Here is a 23,280-nt window from a genome sequence, read left to right as displayed (position 1 = left end):
CTGGGGTATGCTTTTGGGCAAAGTGGCTTTAAATTTCCAAACTTCTGTATTTTGGGGGTTCTTCTTTGCTCTCCTTTTGGTTTTCTTATGTGCATATGGTGGTGGTGGTGGTTGGTGGGGGCGGGGGGCAGGGATTGGCCTGTGATCTCTAAGGTCACTTTCAACTTCAAGTAATTCTCGCACAGTGCAGACAGCTGCTCCAAGCTTTGAACAACTAGGAGGGGATGGTAGAGAGCAGGACTCATTTAGCCAGAGGGGAAAGTCAGTTTGTTGTGAAGTCCTGTCTTCACTTACCAAGAAATAGGGTGTGAGATCTGACTCCTTAGGAAGCTAATGCTAGTCCCAGCCTTCTGCTCCTGACCCTCCCTTCCTTGGGGACCTGGGTGGGACTACTTGGGGGTGGGCTGACAGAGAGTGGGAAAGCAGGAGATTGGTTGGGGCAGTGGGGGGTACTTTTTACCCTTAACCCCTCCCCAGGTCCTTCCCCCAGTTCAGAACGCAGAGGTTCCCCGGGGAAGCCCACCAGAGCCTCTGTACTCTACAAGGGCCGACAGGTTCAATGGGTGTGGCACATCTTTGTTTCACTCTGGGCCGCAGGGCCTGATAACCCAATAAGCAAGGTACGCAGGGGCCGAGTTGTGCCTTCCTGCAAACCTGCTGTGCACAATTTCACCCATCTCCTGCGATGTCAAAGATGTGGTGAAACCAACATGAAATTTCTCACCACAGGTTAGCAAGTAAATACAATTAAGCCCATGTGTACCTTGCTCAATGCAAACTGGTGCTACCATACTTGCTGGTTAATTTGTCCCTGCTGGAAGGCAGGGACAGAGACAGAGCTGAGCCAGCTTCTTCAGCTTCAGCAGGGCAGTGAGGGCCGGGCCATGAGCCCTGGAAGTAGACAAACGTGGGTCAGAGTCCGGCTCTGCTCTCTGAAGGTTGACCTTGGGCAGGTTGTTCACCTCTCAGTGTCTTAGTCATCCTGTCACATGGAGGGGTGATAGTACCTATCCCCGGAGTTGTGATTAGATGGAATAATGTCTGCAACATGCAAGGCCTGGCACATACCAAATGCTCAATAAACGCTAGCCAGTTTTACACTAGCCTGCCATGTGTTATGCTACCCTGCCTCGTGTTACGCCAGGCTCCCACGTGTTATGCCAGCCTGCCACATGTTATGCCAGCCTGCCGCATGCCTGGATCCTGCCAGCCAGGCCCCGCGTTGTCCTCATCTGGTTTCTTTTAAGGCTCACTTCTCGTGCTCACCATCTGGGGGCGGGGGGCGGGTAAGTTTACGGGCTTCATCTCCTGTCTTAGGCTGGGTTCTCTAGAGAAGTAAAACCAGCAAAACGTATAAATGTATACATATAGAGAGATTTATATCAAGGAAATGGCTTGCACTGTTGTAGAGGCTGGAATATTCCAAGTCCATGGGTCAGGCTGGAGGCTTCTTCTGATTCATGTAGCCACAGGGGCTGGAGAACCCAAGATCAGCAGGTCAGACAGCAGGGCTCTGGTTCACAGGTTGGGAGGATTGATGAATCCCAAAATAGGCAGGCAAGATGGCAGGTAAGCTGCTAGCTGAAGTCCCAAGAACCAGAGCCAGCTGGAGGATCCGGTGTGAGCAAAAGCCTCCAAGACTTACCAGAAAGCCCACCTGTATTGGATGCAGGCCACACCCCCCAAGAAAAATCCCTTTCGACTGATTGGCTATTCACAGCAGATCCCACCATGGAGGTGATCACATTATAACACATCTCATCATGGAATTGATCACGTCATCACATGACTGCCAAACTACATCATAACTGCCAAAAAACTGAGAATCATGGCCCAGCCAAGCTAATACACAACTTAATGATCATACCTCCTCTGCTCACAGGAGGGAGGAAGGGTCAGGGGCTGAGAGCTCTGGGCTCCTGGGGAGGACGGGGTGGGAGGGGGGAAGGGTGGAGAAAGAAGGAAAGCACCGAGGGCATTGAATGGGTTCACTGATGTCACGGCAAAATTATCTATGGAGCTCTGAGCTGGACACCACAGGGACTCACACAGGAATGAGTAAGGTCTGTCCTCGGACGCCCAAGGCCCAGCAGGCCGATAACCTGGGCACAAATAATGTGACCCAAATCAGTCTATCCACTACTCATCTTCTGTCAGCTTGTCACATTGTGGTGGCTTGTGTGTTGCTAGAATGCTGGAAGCTTTGCCACTGGTATTCCAAATACCAGCAGGGCCACCCATGGTGGACAGGTTTCAGCAGTTTCCAGACTAAGACCGACTAGGAAGAAAGGCCTGGTGATCTGCTTCCAAAAATCACCAGTGAAAACCCTATATGGATCACAACAGAATATTGCCCAATATAGTGATAGAAGATGAGTTTCCTAGGTTGGAAGGCACTCAAAATACACAGTTGTCACAACAATAGACTCAAGCACACCAAACACCATGAGGATGGTGCAGGACTGGGCGACGTTTCATTCCGTTGTATGTGGGATTGCTGTGAGTCGTCACTGACTCGACAGCAACTAAAAACAAGTGGTCTGTACCATGGAAGCCAGAGGGCAGGGAGAGCTTCTGAAGGTATGCATGGTGGGTGCACGCATGTGTGTCTGTGTGCGTGTGTGAGTGCCTGTGCGTGTGCATGTGTGTGCGCACACACGTGTGAGCACATGAATGCATATGTGTTCATGTGCATGTGCGCATGAGGCAGAGAAGGGCAGGAATTGAGAGGTCCTGAGTCACATCATGTGACAGAGGCTGGTGAGGTAGACCACCAGGTAGGGGTGCCCAGACAGGAGCAGAGTTTCAGTGTCTACTAATTACAAAACAGACCGTGCGTGCACCGAAGCCAGCCTGCTCCCACTGCTCCAGGATGATTGCCTGGTTTGAAGAGAGGGTCACCTGCAAGGAGCCAGGGGGCCTGCGGAAGCCTGGAGTCCAGTCCCTTCCCGCTCCGGGCCTCTGTTTCCTCAAAATTGTCTCTCTGTGTATGAGTCTGGGCAACTGGGATGGAAGTGGCTGAGGCCCCTCCCAGCTGAATGGCCAGTGACCTGGCAGGCAGGACAGAACCCGAGGCGAATTCCTTTCTGGAGCAGATGATTTTGGAGACCCTCCCTGTACCTTTCCCAACCCTCTTTACTGAATGACATACCCACTCACCAGCTGCTGCAATTGCTGGCTGCCTGGGTTAAAATGCGTGGCTGCTAACTGAAATGTTGGAGGTTTGAGTCCACCCAGAGGCACCTCGGAAGAAAGGCTTAGCAATCTACTGAAAAACCGGCTACTGAAAAGCCTATGGAGCACAATTCTACTCTGACACGCATGAGGTCACCGTGAGTTGGACTTGAGACCACTCTGGTGGTGATGGTGGAAGGACTCACAGCTGCTTCCTTCTGGGAGGTTAAGATACTCACCCATCACTGTTGAGTCGATTCTAACTCATAGGGACCCTATAGGACAGAGCAGAACTGCCCCAGAGGGCTTCCAAGGCTGCAATCTTTACAGAAGCAGGCTGCCACATCTTTCTCCCACAGAGCAGCTGGTGGATTTGAACTGCCAACCTTTTGGTTAGGAGCCAAGCACTTAACCTGGCTCCTAAACAGGGTTCCTTTGGAGATTAAATTACCACCCCCTACGGTCTGTAGCCAATGACTAACTGGCATGGAGGTGGGACTGGTAATAAAAGGCCACCCCCTTGCCTCAAGGTGGGACAAGTCTGTGGTGCAGTGTGGGCTCTGACCCTGGTGGCATCAGACTGAGCCAGTTGGCAGCTGAGACCACATCTTTCCTCGGCTTGTTTCCCCTCATTCTTATTTTCTGAGAGCCCTCCCTCATGGGTCAGTTGCAACAAATCCTTGTCTCGGGCTCTGCTTCTCAGGAGCCTGACCTAAGATGCCCCCTCCTGGTCTCTGCCATGGGGACCACTCACCAGGCTCCTGGGACGTCCACTCAGAGCTCCCAGCCTTCCTCTGCCCTCTACAGAGACTGGCCGGGGAAGCCTGGCAGTATCAGGACATCTTTACAGCATGAGACTTTGGATCTTCTTCCCACCCCCTGCTTCACGCCCCAGTTCATGTGAGCTGTCAGAAACTCCCTCTACCCCGAAACCAGGCACGTGAAAATCTTATCTTTCTGTAGCTTGCCATCTCTTTATAGCCATACATTTCCTTTGTAAGGGAAATATACCACGGACTGCTGGAAGAAGGAACAAACCTGTCTTGGAGGAAGGACAGCCAGAATGCTCCCTAAAAGTGAGGACAGCAAGACTTCATCTCAATTACTTTGGACATGTTATCAGGAGGGACCAGTCCTTGGAGAAGGACATTGTGCTTGGTAAAGTAGAGGGTCAGCGAAAAAGACGAAGACCCTCTGTGAGATGGATTGACACAGTGGCTGCAACAATGGGCTCAAGCATAGCAATGATTGTGAGGATGGTGCAGGACTGGGTATGTTTTCGTTCTGTTGTATATAGGGTCGCTGTGAGTCGGAACTGAATGGACAGCACCTAATGACAACATGGTGACCCCATGTGTGCAGAGTGGAACTGCTCTGTGGGGTTTTCAAGGCTGTGACCTTTTCAGAAGCAGATTGCCAGGCCTGTCTTCTGAGGCACCTCTGGGTGGGTTTGAACTGCCATCCTTTCAGCTGGTAGTTGAATGCTTAACTGTTTGTGCCACCCAGGAACTCCACCCATTGAGTAGTAGAAAAGTTAATCTTGCCAATTCATGATAACTCATTCAGTGAACCCATTGCTGTCAAGTTGAGTCAACTCCGACTCATAGTTAGAGCCTATAGGACAGAGCAGAACTGCCCTATTGGATTTCCAAGGCTGTAAATCTTTACTCCTGAGGAGTGGGTGGTGGGTTTGAACTGCTTACCTTTCAGTTAGCAGCTGAGGGCTTTAACCACTGTGCCACCAGGGCTTCTTAGTCATTCCCAGTACTGACTTCCAATCCACAAGCCATTAGCTGTCCTTCTGGCCTCTGCTGAGGTGTAGTTTGTCCTTCCTGGTCTCAAAGAGACAGCCACTGTTCCAGCTCTGATTTGGTGCTTTTATTTGCTATAAAGCTATGGTCTCATACAATCTGCATTGTACCCATCTGGCCACAGACCCTTTCTGCCACCCTTGCTTCCCTCGTGGGGGCATAGGAAGCTTTCAGATGCTTTTACTTACACACCGCCTGGACAGCGGGACTCGGTGTCACCAGGCACAGCCCTTAGCCTTCCGTACAGCCTGGCTCCTTGCTGTCTGGACATGCAGAACCATCAGGGGGTACAGTGCCCTTAGGTTACATCCTGGGATGTGAGGAAGTGTTCCAGCTCTCTAATTCCTTCTCACTGACATGTGGCTTTTGGGTCCCACGGCCTCCTAAGGGACTTAGTTAATGGGGGACAAAGGGCAGAAATCCCAGCTGAGGTTAAGCTCTCTCTTCCTTTGTCTCCCTCCCCACTCCCTCCTAACTCCCCCCTCAGTTCAGATATGTCTGTAATCTCCTGTCTGTGGTGGGAAAACTGGTCTTAAATCCTTGTCTTAGTTATCCAGTGCTGCTGTAACAGAAATACCACAAGTCGGTGGCTTTAACAAACAGAAATTTATTTTCTCACAGTTTAGGAGGCTGGAGGCCCGAATTCAGGGGACAGCTCTAGGGGAAGCCTTTCTCTCTTGGCTCTGGGGAGAGGTCTTTGTCTTTCAGCTTCAGTCCTCAGTTCCTTGGTGATCTTCATGTGGCGTGGCACGTGTCTTGCCCATCTGTGGTTGCTGGCTTCTGCACCTCATCTGCTCCTGTTATATCTCAAAAGTGATTGGCATGGAACACACCCTACACTGATACAGCCTAATTAGCATGACAAAGAAAATCCGTTCCCAGATGGGATTACATCCACACTGTAGGGATTAGGATCTGTAACATGTGTTTTTGTGGGACACAATTCAATCCACAACAATCCTGAAACATGTTTTCCCTCACTCTATGCTTCATGGTCCTTTACACTAAACTCTAAATCCTCAAGGCGTCTCTCTTAATTTTCAAAGCTGAAGAACCTCATAACCCCTACCCAACCTTATACTTACGTGAATCTGAGAGTGAGCATCTCCTTACATTTTGGGGAATGGGTGCCTCGTTTGCCACTTAGTCAATTACTTCTCTTTTCCTTTCACCCTCTCTATATGTGTGCGTTTGTGTGCGCACTCAATATAGCCTCCAAGTCAAATGAAACAAGACAAAACAAAAACAAACCCATTGCCACTGAGTTGATTCTGACTCACAGCGACCCTACAGGACAAGGTAGAACCACCCACAGGGTTCCCAAGGAGCAGCTGGTGGATTCCAACTGCTGACTTTTTTGGTTAGCAGCTGTAGCTCTTAGCCACTGTGCCACTAGGGCTCCAATATAGCCTTCACACAACGTAAAAGCGATTCCAAGTGCTTTGAGAACCCAGAGGAGCAAGGGTCCAATTCTGCAGAGGTAACAGGGGAGATGTCACAGAGGGGACAGATTTGAAGTGGGTGCTGAGGAGGAGCAGGAGTTTGTTAAGTGAAGATGTGAGGGTGCTGAGGAAGCAGTCCTGCCTCAGTCTTTGGGATGAAGAGGCAGAAGGGAGGGGAAGTGGTGGTGGAAGGCGCTTTGGTTTAGACTATGGGGAACCCAGGTGGTAAGACCACAGACTGTGATTTCAGGTGGAGCTGGGTTCAAATCCCAGCATTGCCTCTTACTAGCTTGGTGGCCTTGGGTATGTGTTTCAACCTTTTTCAACTTCAGTGTCCTTAGCTATGAAGTGGGGATACTAATTGTTATGGCCTGAATTGGGTTCCCACAAAGACATGTGGAAATCCTAACTCTTGGTACCTGTGAATGTGACCTTTTTGGAAATAGGGTCTCTGAAGAGGTTGTCAGGTGACATGAGGTCATACTGGAGTAGGGGTGGATCCTAATCCAACTTGAGAGAAGAGACAGACAGACAGAAAGAGGAAAGACGGCCATGTGAAGATGCCTCTGTGAGCCAGGGAAAGCCCAGCAAACCTAGAAGCTGGGGGAGTCAAGAATAGATCTTCCCCTGGAGACTTTCATAGAGAGACAGCCCTGCTGACCCCCTGAATTCGGACTCCTGCCTCCAGCACTGTGAGACAATGCATTTCTGTTCCTATAAGTCACCCTCTTTGTGATATTTGTTATGGCAGCTAGGAGACCAGGACACTAATGCCTGCTCTCACGTGGGGGTAGATGAGGATTATACCGTGGGTGCTCTTTTGATATGACAATGGGGGACAGCCACCCAGATCCTCTGATAAACATGGGACAACCATTAGAAGCCCCCGAGGTTAAGGAGAAAACGCCATTGCAGTGAGACCAGCTCAAAGTTCAAGCCACATAGTTTATTCCTTCTTATGGTATAGAAGACACATGCCATCCACAGGGCTCTGGATATAGGGCTGAAGGCCACTCCTTGTCCCCCAGAGAGGCTGCCCAGCTCCTGCAATTACACTCCGGGGCCGTAGGGGTGGGGAAGAGAGCACTGAAAGGCACAGGGGGGCGGGGGGGGGTACTGAGCTGACTGAAGAGGGAGGGCCACCATCGCTGGTCACTCTGAGATGAAGTGGATGGACAAGTGGGCTGGCTTTGTCCCTCCCCTGCAACTTCTCCAACCCAGGAGGCAGCCAGAGCTGGAGTCAATACCAACTCCATTTTACCATAAGGAAAATGAGGGTTTCCAGTGGGAGGAGAGTGATGCCTGGCTTTGCCCTGGGACTCAGCTGGGAGCCCAGGAGAGCTTGGCCCACTGCAGCCTCTCCCTCCTGCCAGCCCCAGGTGCCTGTGGGGCCTAGAAGGGCCTTACAGGTCATCAGGTTCAATGCTTTAGTGTACACGTGGGGAAACTGAGGTCCAAAGCTGTGGCAGCAGAGTGCAAAGGACAGAGCAGGTCTTGGGGCCAGGGGAGCTGAGGTCAGTCCCACTGCTTTGCTGTGTGACTGGGGCCTGGTCTCTGTACCTCCGTGAAATGCCAGGGTAGGACTCAGTATTCAGAACACCCACAGGCCTATCTTCTCTGTAGCAGTCTGGGCTTGCTGAACTTAAAGGAACTTCCCAAGCCCATGTGGGTGAGGGCCAGGGGCCACAGTTTCCCCCCACCCCACTCCCCAGCTCCAAATGAGCAGATGTGACAAATAAAAAGCAGCAAAAAGGGGGTACACCTTGGAAGGGTGCTGGGGCTCAGGAAATGAGAAAACACACCCTGGACATTATTCTGTATTTTTTAGGCAAGAAACCACTCTCCAGTGTGTGGGATAGATGTCACCAGGTAACGCTTCACTGGGATATCACAAAATGCAGAGATTTGGGGGAAGGAGGGGAGACAGGACAGAAGAAAGTCTGCCCCCCAACCCCCAGGTTAATTGGGTGGGGTGGGGAGAGGCTGGGTTTCAGCCCCACGAGAGTGACCATCTACTCAGAAGACTCCTTGGGCATATACGCCACATTGTCATAGGCGGGGGGCGGAGAAGCTGCCGGGCTTGGGATGTTGAAGTCTGTGCTGAAGGCATTTGGTAGGAAAATCACAGGCTGCAAAGAAAATGACATCCAGTGAAAGTCTGGAGGCCTTTGGAACCTAGGGAGGTGGTACAATGGTGCCCCCTTGTGGAAATTTTCAGAACAGCACCCTGGTAATGAATTCAGCTGCAAGTCTGAATTGGTTGATTTACGATTGTCATTCATTCAACTGATATTTCAAAATGTACTTATCCAGGCCTCATGGTGACCCCATGTATGTCCGAATATAACTGTACTCCATAGGGTTTTCAATGGCTGAGTTTCCAGAAGTAGACCACCAGGCCTTTCTTCGGGGCACCTCTGGGGGACTCGAACCTCCAACCTTTCAGTTAGCAGCTGAGTGCATTAACGATTTGCATCACCCAGGGACTTGTCATGAGTTGGAACTGACCTGATGGCAACTGGTTTTTGCCGGGGCCAACTATGACCCAAGCGTTTGGAGTATAGCAGTGAAGAAAAAAGTCCCATTTCTCTAGGAGCTCATGTTCCCAACGGAGGTCTTTCTCTCTGAACTGCCCCAGGACAGCTTCATTACCTCTTGTCAGGACCACAGCACTGGCCTCTTCTCTGACCTCCCCGCCTCCAGCACTCCCCTCACCCCACCTTTGCATTCAAAAAAACCTCTCGATTGATTTTTCCTGAACCCTGCTCTACTCACCTCCCTCCCCCGCTCAAATTCCCGCAGTAGTCCCCGCCACCTTTTGTACCCCCCTCACCAGCACGCCTCGCCTGCATTTTACTGCCTGAGGCAGCTGTTGCTTCAACTGGTTCCCCTAATGCGGGTGTCCCCTTCTTAGCATATTCACCGTCTTCCATTTTCCTGGACACCAAGAGTTCAATTTGCACCTCAGTCATGTTGCCCTTCCTGATGTCCCCCCCGTCTCCCTCATGGTCTGTGAACTCCTGGAGGGTCCTTCCCACACCCCCCTCACTCCTGTGCCCAGGCTTTCAAGGGTTCTGCATCAAGGCTCTTAGCTCAGCCTCAAAGAGTAGCTGGTCTGTGGGTGCTGGCGCCCCCCTGTGGTCACGAGAAGAATGGTTCCAGTTTCATTAATCAGCAAAGACTTCTTTGTTGTTTTAGTTGCCCACTCCAACTCATGGCGACCCCATGTGTTACAGAGTAGAACTGCACTTCATAGGGTTTCCTTGGCTGCAATCTTAAAGGAAACAGATCGCCAGGCCTATCTTCCGTGGCCTGCGGGGTGGGTTTGAGCCACTAATCTTTAGGTTAGTAGTTGAGTACAAACTGTACCACCCAGGGACTTAGACTCCTTTGGGGTCCCTTGATGTATGAAAATGGGGAGCTCATGGCAGCCTAGTCCCTTCAAATTGCTTCCTGGAGAAAAGAAGGGAGGGGCTGGAAGCAGAGAGTGTCCCCATACAGCAGATTTCCTATCCATCCAGGTTTGGGGTAGGCGTGGGGGTGGAAGTACTCACTGCATTGGCTTGGGCGCGGGTGGCTTGGCACCCAAAGTGGGTGGCAATGACGGCGATGAAGAACTCCAGGATAGTGAAGATGGTGAGCACGGCCAGGTAGCCTCTGCCCACATCCTGGGAACCAAAAACTCACGGTCAAGGCAAGCCAAAAGCTCTAGAACACAGGAAGAAAGGGGGCCCAGAGCAAGAAGAAGTAATTTGCCCAGGGCCACAGAGTGAGTTGGTGGCAAAGGTGTCCTTGGAGCCAGCTCTCCTGCTGCCAGTGCTGTGCCCCCCCTCACTCTACCAGCCTGCCTCTCTGTTCCTCCTCATGCCCCATTCCTGGGGGAGGGTCAAAGGGTCAATACACTCATGGGGTCTACTGGGACTGGGAGACCCCACCAACGCCCTGACCCCTGAATTTCCTGGTACTGCAAACACTTGCCTCCCTCCCCTTCTTGGACATGCCCCCATCATTCTCCAAGTTTCCCCACTCCTGGGGGCACTGGACAACACACCCAGTTAGTGACACCGAAATCCATGAGCAGAATGGCTGTCCCGGCAAAGGCTGCCATGGCGCTGAGGACGTTGGTGCCCAGGCTGCTCCTTACCTGCAGGAGGGAGAGAGATGGGGTGGGGAGTGGGGTGGGGGTAGGGGAGAAGGAGGAGAGGGAAGAGGCAAGGGGAAGGAGGAAGGACAAGACACGACAGGCTCCCCAGGTCAGGACGCCTCTCTCCAATGCTCATATCTCCCATGGCCTAGGAGGCAGCAGGGACAGCAATGTGAGCCTGGCTGTATTCTTGGTGGCCATGCTCCTCTCCTCTTCTCCTTCCTCTGGGCCTCAGGAAAATGACTCCGCTGCCTCCCTAACCCTGTCATCTTCTTGGCAGCTGCCAGGAGGAAGGGCCTTGGGTCTCCTACCTGGGCTCTTGGGGCAGAGTTGGCAGCAGCCTTCTTGCCCACCCCTACCCCCAGGCTGAGCACCCTGCAGGTGCAGATGCTGGTGACACTTTCCTCCGGGGCGGGGGGCTGGGAAGGCCCTATGCTGTAGACACCGAGGCCCTGTGGGAGAAGCACTGAAGCCATTTCCACGAGGTCTCAGGCAACAGTGGGCAGAGCAAAGTCCTGAGACCCTGCGCTGCCTGCTGGAATCCTCAGTGGCCTCTAGCTGCCCTTAAAATAAATTCCTTTTGGTATTTGGCCCCTGAGCTATTAGCCTCGGCCTCTTCCTCGAAGTTCGTCTCCTTCTACTCTGCCTCTTATTTGCTATAGTCCAGCACCTGGTCTCCTCTCTGTCCCCAGGCTCCTCCCACCCCACCTCATCCCCATGTGGCACCTGCCCCTCCCAGGGCTGATGCTGTCTCAGCAGTGAGGTCTTGTCTCAGAGATGCCCCCTCAGGGACCCCGAGTCATCCAAGCTAAGCAGGACCCTTCACCCCTCTGCACCCCACTGATGACTTTCTCTTACAAAGGAAAGAATGCATCCTTCTAGCACTTTCCATGCTCTGAACCTCTCATATTGGTTAGTTTGTTTCCCGGGTGTCTTACCAGACACCAGAACGCAACCTCTGTGAGGGCAGTGAACTTGGCCTTCATGGCCAAAGCCAGGCACTATCTTGTTCAAAGGCCTCCACCACCTCCCCACTGCCAGCAGAAGGCATTGGAGCCTTCTATGATCTGGCCCTTGATCATCCCTCCATCAAATTTCTTGCTCTGATGGAATGGAAACACAGGTGGTTTCCCGCAGCAACCGTGCCCATGTCCACCTCCATGCCCATCTGATCTCCATCTGTAATTCTAGACTCTACCACCATCACTCGTTTCCTCTTCCCGGAGGCCTCCTTTCTGTGAACAACCATCAGTGTGTCATTTGTGGGCCCTCACAAACCCTCTGTTGTAGTTTGAAATGTGCGTTTCCGGTCCTCCTGTCTCATGGGGCTGTCCTGTGTCTGGTCTGTCTGGTGTTACTACACCTGGCACTGAGCCCCCAGGAGGCAGTTGTTGAATGGTGCATGGATGGGAGGGGGGCAGGGTGGAGTGGAACCCAGCAGTTCTGTGCCCTGGGGTCCACTGTGCAGACTTACCAGGCAGCTGGTGTGGTTCTTCTCGGCAGCCACTGAGAGGGACCCCGAGATGATGAACTGTGTGGGGAAGAGGTGACCCAGTGAGGCTTCTGCTGTCAGACTCCCAGGAGGCTCCACTCATGGTGGGCTGGGACCCCCAGGGGAGCTAAAGGGTTTCTGCAGGTCAGGTTTGGATGAGGGCTGGGGCTTAGAATCCAGTAATTCAGGTGGTTGGTGTCCTCATCCTTGATCCCTTGCTCCCACCCTCTTTGGCAGCTTCTTTCAGGTAGGCTCTTTCCCGGGAGTTCTCCACACACAGGTGTGGGATCAGGTTTAGGCTTATGATTAGGGTTTGGGGTTAGGAGTTAGGTTTAGGCTCAAGTGCTCCTGGAGTCCCTGGATGGTGCAAACAGTTAACACGCTTGGGTGCTAACCAAAAGGTTGGCGGTTTGAGTCCACCCAGAGGTGCCTTGGAAGAAAGGCCTGGTGATCTCCTGAAAGATCAAGCCATTAAAAACCCTATGGAGTGCAGTTCTGTTGTGACACACATGGGGTCGCCATGAGTCGGAACTGACTCAGCAACTGTTTTTTTTTTTCTTCAAATTCTTCTAGAGGTGCCCTCAGGCCCCACCCAGGAGGGGCTGTGTCCAGCAATGGGGGGGTGGGCGGGGCCCAGGGGGAGAGGTGAGTCAGGGCATGTTCCCCATTGATGGTCGCGGCACTCACACAGGCTCCACCCCAGAAGGGGACACCGCCTTCGATGAAGAGCATCCCCACGTGGCCTCCGCGGACCATGAGCAGCACGCTGCCAAAGCCCAGGTGGATGAGGCCGATGAGAATCTGCACAGTCTGCAGGGAGAGGGCGGCGCTCAGCCCGGCCATGGAGCCCGCTCCACACTGCCCCCTGCCGGCTGGAGGCGAGCGAGGCAGCGCCCTCCCCTCTCCAACTTAGGCCGGGCGTCAGCAAACAATCTCAGCTTCCTTTGTTTTGAGGAGGCATGACAGTAACAACCATAACAGACAGTTTTAGGAAGGAAAGCCAGTTCCCCACAGCCTACGGGACCCACTTGCCTGTCTCCATGTCTCTGAGGATGTCTTCTTTCTGATTCCCGACCCTCTGGGCATATATATTTTTATATGGCAGAAGGTGGGGCTCCCCATGGGGATGTATCCCGCTTTGTGCTCTTAGCCAGGGATCTCCAGTGGCTACATGGCTTTGTTTTAGGCCTCATTCTAATGACTCACAACATTCTCTGCACTGAATACTTTGTACTTCTACTTCCAAAAAACCAGCCACTGAAAACCCTATGGAGCACAGTTCTTCTCTGACACACATGGGGTCACCATGAGTCAGAATCGACTCAAGGACAACTGGTATACACAGGTACGTGCACATACGTATACCTGTCTTCCTATGTGTGTGTATATCTATGTATGCATATATATGGGTATACATATAAATATGAAGTTTTCTTTTCTCGCAGAGGCCAACATCTCAATGCCATCTGAAAAACTTCTTAGAGGAAAACCTCTTAGATGCCATCTTGCCAGAAGCCGTCAGCCCTACATAAGCTGGCCCTCTCCTACCACTTGAGCTTCATCTCATCTCCTTTCTTCCTTTGCTTATTATGCTCCAGCCATGCCAGCCCTTGGTCCCTCTCCTGAATAAACCAATCTCACTCCCACCACAAGTCCCTTCTATTTGCTTTTCCCTTCACCTTGTGAGGCCTTCCCCCAGAGCTTCCCTTGGCTGGCTTTGGCACAGCATCTGGGTTTTAGCTGAAACGTCATCCTCCCTGTTATGGATTGATTTATGTTTCCCAAAACCATGTGTTGTAAATCCTAACCTCTGTGCCTGTGGTTATAGTCTCATTTGGCAATGGGTTGTCTTTGTTATGCTAATGAGGCAGGATTAGTGTAGGGTATGTCTTGAGTCAATCTCTTTTGAGATATTAAAAAAAAAAGGAGATTAAACCCAAGCTAGCAAAAAGAAATGGGATAAGATAGATGCCAAGACACATGGAGCTCTCCAAGTGACCAGGAGGCAAAAACTAAAGAGACCAAGACTTTCCTCCAGAGTTGACAGAGAGAGGAAGCCTTCCCCTAGAGCAGGTGCCCCAAACTTGGATTTCTAGCCTCCTAAACTGTGAGAAAATAAATTTCTGTTTGTTAAATTCATCTACTTGTGGTATTTCTGTTATAGCAGCACTAGGTAACTGAGACACTCCCAGAGAGGCCTTCTTATCTGTCCTTGCTAATAGTGCCCCTCCCCTACCAGTCATTTTCTCCTTCCCTATTTCTATTTACCTATTTGCAATTAAATTAGTCATTTGTTTACTGGTTGGCTGTCTATGAGCTACACGGGGGACAGGTCCTCATCAAGTATTTGTTGACTATCTGTTCCCCCAACCCCCAAGTGTGCATGAACGCCCAAGTACTGGGGTGCTCACTATCTGCCCAGCACCTACACCTCAGGTCATATGAGCAGCTGTTCTTTTTATTTGTTTTTATTTTGAAGAAAATATACACAGCCATACACCATTTAAACAATCTCTACAGTTCAGTGACACGGATCATATCCTTCAAACTGTGCAACCATTCTCACCATCCTTTACCAAATTGTTCCACCACTGTTGACTTAAACTCACTGCCCCCTAAGCTTCTCATCTAACCTTTCGAGTTGCTGTTGTCAATTTGATCTCACATAGATCACTCTTTAAAAAAACCAGTGCTCAAGGCAGACATACTTTACTTAGTAAGATAAACTATTGGTTCAGAGAAGACTTCAGGGGATAGTTTTGGCTTAAGGCTTAAAGGTTAAAGATTATAAGAGGCTGTTCTTACCCCTAAAGCTTTGGGCTCTCCTGTCAGGAATGTCTCCACGGGCCTCAGGTCAGATGGCTGGGTAGCCCTTGGTGTTTGCGCCCCTAGTGGAGGCTCTTCGAATTGCATGATCCCAGGAGGCTGGCACATGGAGGTGGGCAGAATGGCTGGAGGTGGGCGGAGGCCGCTGGTGTTGCTGGGCTGGATGACAACAAACACGCCATTGCTGGCAGAGGCTGCAGACATTGTGCTCAGAGAGCCTGGGAAACAAAGGCTTAGGAGAGAACAACAATAGTTTTAATGATAATAATAATTTTTAGTCTGTGAACACCGTGCTTACCCACCCCTGCTTGTTCAGCCCTGTGAGCAGGCGCGGATGTTTCTGAGTGTAGATGGGGGAGCTAGGCTTCAGAGAAGTGAGAACAAACAAACAAATGAACAAAGAGACAAACCAGTTGCCACTGAGTCAGTTCTGACTCACGGTGACCCCATGTGTGCAGAATAGAACTGTGTTCTGTAGGGTTTTCAAGGCTGTGACTGTTCAGAAGCAAATCACCAGGCCTTTTTCCCAAGGTGCCTCTGGGTGGGTGGATTTGAACCAATGATCTTTCTGTTTGTAGAAATGTTTTTGCCCCCCAGGGACTGCCAGAGAAGTGAACCTGTTGCAGTTGCGTTGATTCTGACTCATGGTGACCCCATGTGTTACGGAGTAGAACTGCTCCAGAGTGTCTTCTTGGCTGTAATCTTTATGGAAGCAGGCTGCCAGGCCTTTCTGCTGCAGCACCACTGGGTAGGCCCGAACCGCCAACCTTTTGGGGAGTAGTGAAGTGCAGGAAGCTTAGAGAAATGAAGGATTATCCTAAGTCAAGGCCCTCTAGGTTGGGCAGGGCCAAGACTTGAACTCTGGTTTCTCTGACCCCAGAGGCCATGCTCTTAATCTCAGCGCTAAATCAGGGGTGGCAAGGACCTTTGGGAGGAGCATCTATTTAAACTTTTTCCTTTCCGCAGAGAGGGCAAGAACCTTGCCCAAGAACACACAAGCCAGTAGGAGAGGCAGAGTTGAGAGAGAGCCCATGTCTCTTCACCGGTAGCCCAGAGCTCATCCACCATTTCCTGCCTTTCAGCCCACAGGTAAGTGGCCTTGTGTAAACAACTTCCTTCCGTAATTTCCTGCAGCGGAAGGGTTTCTCTTTAGCCATCTGAGCAATTGCCTTTAATGTAGCGGAGATACGCCTGGATTATGGAAACTTTATGTGTGGCTTGGGCAAACTCTTTGGGGCAAATCACCCATTACTCAGCTGTCAGGAGGTGAGTTTACTAGGAAACAGCAGAGAGTGATGAATCTGTGGGATTAGGGAATGAGATTAAAAGCAATCATCCCTCTTGTTGGCCTTAGTTGGTGAAGTGCTAGCATGTGGCTCAGTACAAGGCTTTGAGAGAGAAGCCAAGATTTCAATCCTGGCCCCTTCATTTACTGTGTGACATGGGGCAAGATGGTCACTGCCCCGGCCTCAGTTTCCTTACCTGTCAAGTGGTGATAATAACACAGTACTATCTCATAGGGTTTGGGGAGGCTCATATTGAAATAACACACACAAACCTGGTAGAAAACCTCCCCTCACAAGTTTGTCTGAACTATTTTCTTAAAAATAACATATGATGAAGGGTGAGCCTGCACTTTGTGTGGTGTTCTGAGAGCTGTCCTACACACACAGCCGAAGAGAGCCAGCATGGCCGGCTGTGCTGCCGTCTCCGCATTTCTGGAAGGGTACTCAGCTGATGAGGGCTCTCCCTCGCTGCAGTGGTGCTGCAAAAGAAAGGCCTGGTGACCTGCTTCCATAGAAAATACAGACGAGAAAACCCTGTGGGGCAGTTCTACTGTGTAACACACGGGGTCGCCATGAGTTGGAATTGACTTGATGACAATGGGTTTGGTTTTTTGATTTTGGGGTTTGCAACGTGTGGATCCTCTGGGAGCCCATGTGCCATTTATTTTGCTGTAGGTCTGGTCCATATCAGTGGATGGAGTGTGCAGGGGACAGTGCTGGACCTGCTATAGAGGCATGGGAGGAGGAGAACATTCTGTAGATTAAGTAAATTTTCTGTGACTGGAGGCACCCCCAAGGGAATGGTTGAGGCAACACAGGGTAAAAATCTCGGGGCAATTAGGGGTTGGTGGAAGTCACTTGACATTTTGAAGGGCTTGCTAACACCCCTCACTGCAGCCCGGGAGGAGTAGCCAACGTGTGATGCCAAGAATGGATCTCTGTAGGGATCATGCTACGACTTCCCCGTGTAGCGCCAGCTCAGTTGGCATTCTCATTTCTAGAACTCACATCAAAATGGTTATTTTCAGTCTCCTTAAATGCATGTGAAGCTGGACAACACATAAAGAAGGTTGAAGAAGAGCTGATGCCTTTGAATTTTGGTGTTGGCAAAGAATATTGAATATACTATGGGCTGCCAGAAGAACTAACAAATCTGCCTTGGAAGAAGTACGGCCAGCACGCTCCTCAGAAGTAAGGATGGCGAGACTTTGTCTCACATACTTTGGAAATGGTTATTAAGTAGACATGAAAACTGTTTAGAACAGGATTGGCAAATGTTTTCTGTAAAGGGTCAGATAATAAATATTTTAGGCTTTGGGGGTCACAGAACCACTGTTGCAATACTCAGCTCTGCCACCGTAGCATGAATGCAACCATGAACAATACACACACAAATGGGCGTGGCTGTGTTCCAATAAAACTTTATTTATAAAAACAAGTGGTGGGCCACATTTGACATATGGGCTGTAATTTGCTGACCCCTGTTTTAGAACACTGTCTGGCACATAGTAAATACACAATAAATTTTAGCTACTGCTTCAATGATTATTTGCTGTGCGACTTTGGGTAAGATGCGACATTGTACTGAGCCAGTCTACAGTTCCATAAAATAAAAATAATGATGGCTCCTCGTATGTCTCAGAGGTTTTTGGTGAGGATCAAATGTGAAAATAGTTAAGAAAGTTCTAGGAAATTAGCAAAGTGGTGTGGACATGTTGGGGTTCACTTTTAGGTTATGGTTTCAAAACAATGTTGACAATGACCCTACCTCATCCCCCATCTTTCTGGGACTTTCTAAACCAATTCACAGTGACTGAGCCTCACACCATTTCAGTGCTGTGTACCAGGTTAATGCTGCTGTTGTTAGCTGCCACCAAGTTGGCCTCTGACTCGTGGCGACCTCATGCACAATGGGATTGGATCGGTGTTACCCATGGGGTTTCATTGGCTGATTTTTGAAAGTAGATAGCCAGGCCTTTCTTCCTAGTCTATCTTAGTCTGGAAGTTCTGCTGGAACGTGTTCACGCAAGCCTCCCCTGACAGATGGGTGGTGGCTGTGCATTAGGTGCACTGGCTCTGAATCGAATCTGGAGAGGGATAGGCAGGGGCGGATTATTAGCTGTGGTTTAGAGACGAGGCGATAGGGGTTAGTAACTCCCTTGTGGTCACAAAGCACCTCTGTGGCAGAACTACTGAAGTGGGACTACGTCCCAGACTTCCATCTCTGCGTAGGAGGAGTGCTGACTATGGAATTCATACACCCCTAGGTTTGAGTCCTGGCTTTGTCAGAGAGAGGGGACCAACGTTTGCACTTCACTCCTTGGTGTAATGGTTCTAAAATGCTTGGAGTTCACAGATCCCTAAATTAAAAACAAATGGGGACCGAACGAGTTCTCCAACTTCCCACTTTACCAAGTGCTATGGATTGAATTGTGTCCCCTCAAAATGTGTGTCAACTTGGCTAGGCCATTATTCCCAGTATTGTGTGGTTGTCCACCATTTTGTGATCTGATATGATTATTTATTTGTTGTAAATCATAATCTCTATGATATTACTGAGGCAGGATTAGAGGGAGTTATATTAATGAGGGAGGACTCAGTCTACAGGATTAGGTTATATCTTGAGTTAATCTCTTTTGAGATATAAAATAGAGAACCAAGCAGAGAAGAAGGGGGTCTCCTACCACCAAGAAAGCAGAGCATGTCCTTTGGATCTGGGGTCTCTGTGCTGAGAAGCTCCTAGACCGGGGAAGACTGATGACAAAGACCTTCTCCCAGTGCTAGCAGAGAGAGAACTCCTTTCCCTGGAGCTGATGTCCTGAATTTGAACTTCTAGCCCCCTAAACTGTGAGAGAATAAATTTCTCTTTGTTAAAGCCACCCACTTGTGGCATTTCTGTTATAGCAGCATCAGATAACTAAGACACAAAATATGTTCATTTAAAAAATCATCTATATCCTCAACATCATCTAGAAAGGATATTTTAACACTAAAGAGATAGGAAGGACATACTTTTAGAATAAAAACAACAGCAACAACAACAAAAAAAACAAAAACCCCAAAACTATTGCTCTGAGATGATCTTTAAACCTTAAACCAAACATATTCATAAAGTCTTCTTTAAACCAAATAAGAGTTTAGCTTAATGGGTAAAGAATGTCTGCCTTGAGCATCGTGCTCTTTTAAGAACTATCTATATGGGATCAAATTGACAGCAACAGCTTGAAAGATGAGATCGGAAACTTAGGGAGCAGTGCGTTTATGTTAACGGGAAGGACAATTCAGAAAAGGAGGGTGAGAATGGTCACAGAACTTGAAGAATGTAATTGATGTCACTGAATTATATGTGTAGAAATTGTTGAATTGGTATATGTTCTGCTATGCATATTCTCAACAACAATAACAACAACAACAAACCCCATGAAACCATTAAATGGAACAAATTTAGCTTGATGAACACTTCACAACTTAACCTGTAAAGTTGTCGTTTCACCAGGGACGGGTGAAAACCATATCCAAGACCCTCGGCGGGCAGTGGATGGTGTCTGTGAAGCATTCTCTGGGGTCCAGAAGGACCCGAGCCACAGCTGTTCAGCCAGCTGTTTCTGGCTCGGGGATGGGGCCTGAGCAGCCCCAGACAGGACCCTGTGCCATAATTAACACCATTTCTCTGGGGCAGGTGATGAGAAATGCATTAACACGGAGACCTCACGCTCCTTAGGAGAAGAGAAAACGCCGACAAAAATAGGCTGTACTCCAACAACAACGCCGTTGAAGTGGCAATCACAAGCCTGCAAGTGTTACCTAATTCCCGAGACTTTCAACTTCTCTTTCCACCTCCCTTCCCTGCAGCCCCCACTAGCACCTCACACCCCTCAGACCCGGAACCACCCTTCTGCTGTGCCCTGAGGCCACCTGGCCCCAGCTCTGTGCCACCCAGAGAGAGAATGCTCTTTTTCTTACTAACAAATCAACCAGCACACCTGAACACCAGTGCAGGTGAGCATGTGAGCAGGTGAGCGGGGAGGGTGGCAAGGAGGGAGAGCCACAGTCCCCATCTCTGGGAGCTCACAAGGTACCACCCAGGGGAACAGCTGCATGTAACAGAGACACAGAAACACCTAGACATCTACACTAGGCTCGCCATCAAGGGCTGAGTGAGACCAGAGACGCTTACAACAACCCTGTGTGGCAGGTGCTATCCAGCCCATTTTGCAGACCAGTAAACTGAGGGTTAGAAATAGCAGTGTGGTAGCATGAGACAGGCTGCAGGCCTTAAAGTCTGACGTGTTTGTCAGAGATGATGACACATACGTTTCAGCTGAGGCCAGATACTGGAATGAGCTGTGTCACGGATGGCCTGGTGGGACTTGGCAGGAAGCAGGTGGCTGAGAGCCTACTAGCTGACTTTTACACCCTCACCCACAAGGGTTGGAGGTGCAGACTGAGAGAAGACTTGAGAGAGAACATTTTCAGTGATCTGAGCCCTCAGGGTGCAGGGGGGTGGGGAGGAATGAGTTCCCGTTCACCTTAAGACAAGAGAGAGGCTGGCTCTAAGGAGACCACAAGGGGAAATTTGCATCTATCCCCTCCATTTTGGACCTGCTGGATTGTTGTGCTGAGGGATGAGTTGTGGGAGGTACATAGGAGAGAGACCCCCAGTGATGGGGAAGTATGTGTGTGGGGGGATGGATGTCTCCCTAAACCAAACCAAACCCATAGCTGTGGGGTTCTAACTCATGGCGACCCCATGTGTTACAGAGTAGAACTGTGCTCCATAAGGTTTTCTTGGCGCGTGGGGTCGCCATGAGTCAGAATTGACTTGATGGCAACTAACAACAACAATCTTTATGGAAGCTGATCCCCAGGCTTTACTTCTGTGGAACTGTTGGGTGGGTTTGAACCACCAACCTTTAGGTTAGTAGTGCAGGGCAAACTGTGACACCTAGGGACTTTGGGTGTCTCCATAGAACCTGTAAACCCCCCCTTGAGAGAAGTCAGCTAAGCACTGCCACCTTCAGTGGTCAGATCACTGTGAATGCTCTCTTTCAGGTCCTCTCTCAATCTTGTCTTAAGGTGAAAACCCTGTGGAGCACAGTTCTACTTTGACACACATGGGGTCTCCAGGCCAGGAATCAGAGTTGACTGGATGGCAACTGGAATCTAAGTCTGACACCATGGCATTGGGTTGGCAGAGGACATCCCAGGCTCCTCCAATCCTAGCACCATTTTTGCCCCTCCAGGACAGCTCAGCCCTGCCCTACAGGCCTGGAAAGGATAGAAACAGGCTAGCAGCCCATCCCCAAGCCCACATCCACTAGACAGGACCGTGTTCACTGATTGCCCCTCAGCAGTGTTCCACTCCACCCTGCTTCACCATCTGCTTCTCCCCTTCCCCACCCTCCTGGGGCCTTGGGACAGCCCCTTCCCACCTCTGGGACTCCGTTTCCCCATTTACCAATGAGGGAGGTGGGATGATATCTGTCCCTAAGCTGCCCTCCAGCTGAGAATCCCTGTCTGGTCCTTCTCTTTCCCTTGGAGACAGGACAGAGCAGGGTGCCTGTATCTGGCCTGGAGTCACCTTCTGCCCAGTCAAGGGAAGGGTGGTTAGGGCCCCAGGCTCTCTAGGGAATACCTGAGTGCTCTGAGCCTGGCTCTGAGGAAAGAAGACGGACATCCTCCCACCTGGCCCCTGTCCCCTGTGCAGCCTGAGGTTCCCTTCAGCGGGAGGCTGCTCCAGCTTGCCCAAGGGCTGTCCTGCCCTCTCTCGGTGCCAAGTGGGGGTCAGACCTTGGGGTGGAAGCCTACCCTGCCCTGCCTAGTGGTCTCTTTCTGTTTTTTTACCCTGGGATTCACCGCCCCTGCCCCGTCCCTGCTGGCCGAGAGCCCACTTCCCTGTGATGCCCCCGCTCTGGGTGGAAGGCGGCAGCTGGTACTCACCGGGCTGCCACGGCTGCTGCACCCCCGATGCTGCTCTCTCCTTGCTGCCTCTGCGCCCACAGCTGCCTCTCCTGAGTTCACACAAATTCCTGTGAAAGCCTTGCTAGGCGTGTGGGGCTTGGAAATCTGCTCTGCTTGGGAGCCACTGCCTCTGGGAGGCTCTCAGTCCTTCTTCCTCCCAGGCCTCCACCCCCTCGGTGGGCTGGATGCAGGGGCTGAGGGAGCCGCTCCTGGGTCATCGACCTCCCAGGCACAAGGGCCCTTGAGAGCATCTCATTTCCTTCCTGCAATCGACAGGAGGGGAAACTAAGGCTCAGAGAGGCAAGTGCCACTGGTAGTCAGTGGCAGAGCTGGGATCAGGACCTGACATTGGCCTTCTTCCTATGGCCAAGGCAGAAACTTAGAGGGTAATCAGGAGGCTGACTGTGTTTCTTCCACTTGAACTTGTGGAGCCTTAGCTAAGAGGGCCGAGCAGTCCGCAGCTCCCCGATGGCAGGGGAGAGGGTGTAAGTGTGTGCGTGAATGCATGTGTGCGTGTTAGGGTGTGCGAGTGTGAGAGCAAGTGTGTGTGAAGGTGTGAGCCTGTGTGTGTGCGAATGCACGTGAGTGTATGTGATGTGACAGCATGTGTGTGAATGTATGTGTCCGAGTGTGAGAGCAGGTATGTGTGTGTGTGAAGGTGTGAGCATGTATGTATCAGTGGGTGAATGCAAATGTGTGTCAGTGTGAGAATATGTGTGTGTGTGTGGGTGTGAGTGTGAGCACGTGTGATGCGACAGCATGTGTGTGAGCATGTGTGTGTGAAGGTGTGAGCATGTGTGTGTGAAGGTGTGAGCATGTGTGTGTGTGATGTGAAAGCATGTATGTGAGAACATGAGTCTGAGTGTGAGAGCATGTGTGTGTGAGTGTGAGAGTACATGTGTGAGTGTACGGGTGTGAGTGTGTGTATGTGCAAAGAATAGTATTCAGATGGCAGATGCAGAGGAAGAATTTGTGCATCAGTTTCTGGCCTTAGATTCCCGCCAAAGCAGCCCCTGAGGCCTCTGTGCAAAGCCAGGGAGAAGACAGTGCCTGTGAGCTCAAGATGGCAGGGGAGATGGTCTCCAAGGATATGGCCTGGGGCAGCTTTCCTCCAAACCAGGGATAAAACAATGTGATAGGTTGG

At 50.7% G+C, this 23,280-nt stretch overlaps 1 protein-coding gene across 1 annotated transcript; it reads right to left on the bottom strand.

Annotated features, from left to right (window-relative positions):
- Positions 1 to 8,439: 8,439 nt before the first annotated feature.
- On the bottom strand, positions 8,440 to 22,171 carry MS4A15 (membrane spanning 4-domains A15). Its single transcript, XM_049890519.1, has 7 exons — positions 22,116 to 22,171; positions 14,869 to 15,121; positions 12,751 to 12,873; positions 12,046 to 12,102; positions 10,479 to 10,571; positions 9,982 to 10,095; positions 8,440 to 8,556 (listed from the first exon to the last, which is right to left on the bottom strand). Exons 2-7 carry the CDS (start codon positions 15,091 to 15,093, stop codon positions 8,440 to 8,442), a joined length of 729 nt encoding a protein of 242 aa, XP_049746476.1. The 5' UTR covers positions 15,094 to 15,121; positions 22,116 to 22,171.
- Positions 22,172 to 23,280: the final 1,109 nt, after the last annotated feature.

Source organism: Elephas maximus, chromosome 7 (genome assembly GCF_024166365.1).
Source record: "Elephas maximus indicus isolate mEleMax1 chromosome 7, mEleMax1 primary haplotype, whole genome shotgun sequence".
NCBI lineage: Eukaryota > Metazoa > Chordata > Mammalia > Proboscidea > Elephantidae > Elephas > Elephas maximus.
This window is presented reverse-complemented; position numbering and strand designations above follow the sequence as displayed.

What these genes read in the sequence shown, in the direction of transcription:
- MS4A15 (XM_049890519.1), bottom strand. Translation starts at nt 15,093, where the DNA reads ATGTCTGCAGCCTCTGCCAGCAATGGCGTGTTTGTTGTCATCCAGCCC. An exon ending in GAGAGCCCAAAGCTTTAGGG is followed by an intron (nt 12,874 to 14,868) that starts GTAAGAACAGCC and finishes CTCTCCCTGCAG; the next exon opens with ACTGTGCAGATTCTCATCGG. An exon ending in ATTTCGGTGTCACTAACTGG is followed by an intron (nt 10,096 to 10,478) that starts GTGTGTTGTCCA and finishes TTTGGTTCCCAG; the next exon opens with GATGTGGGCAGAGGCTACCT.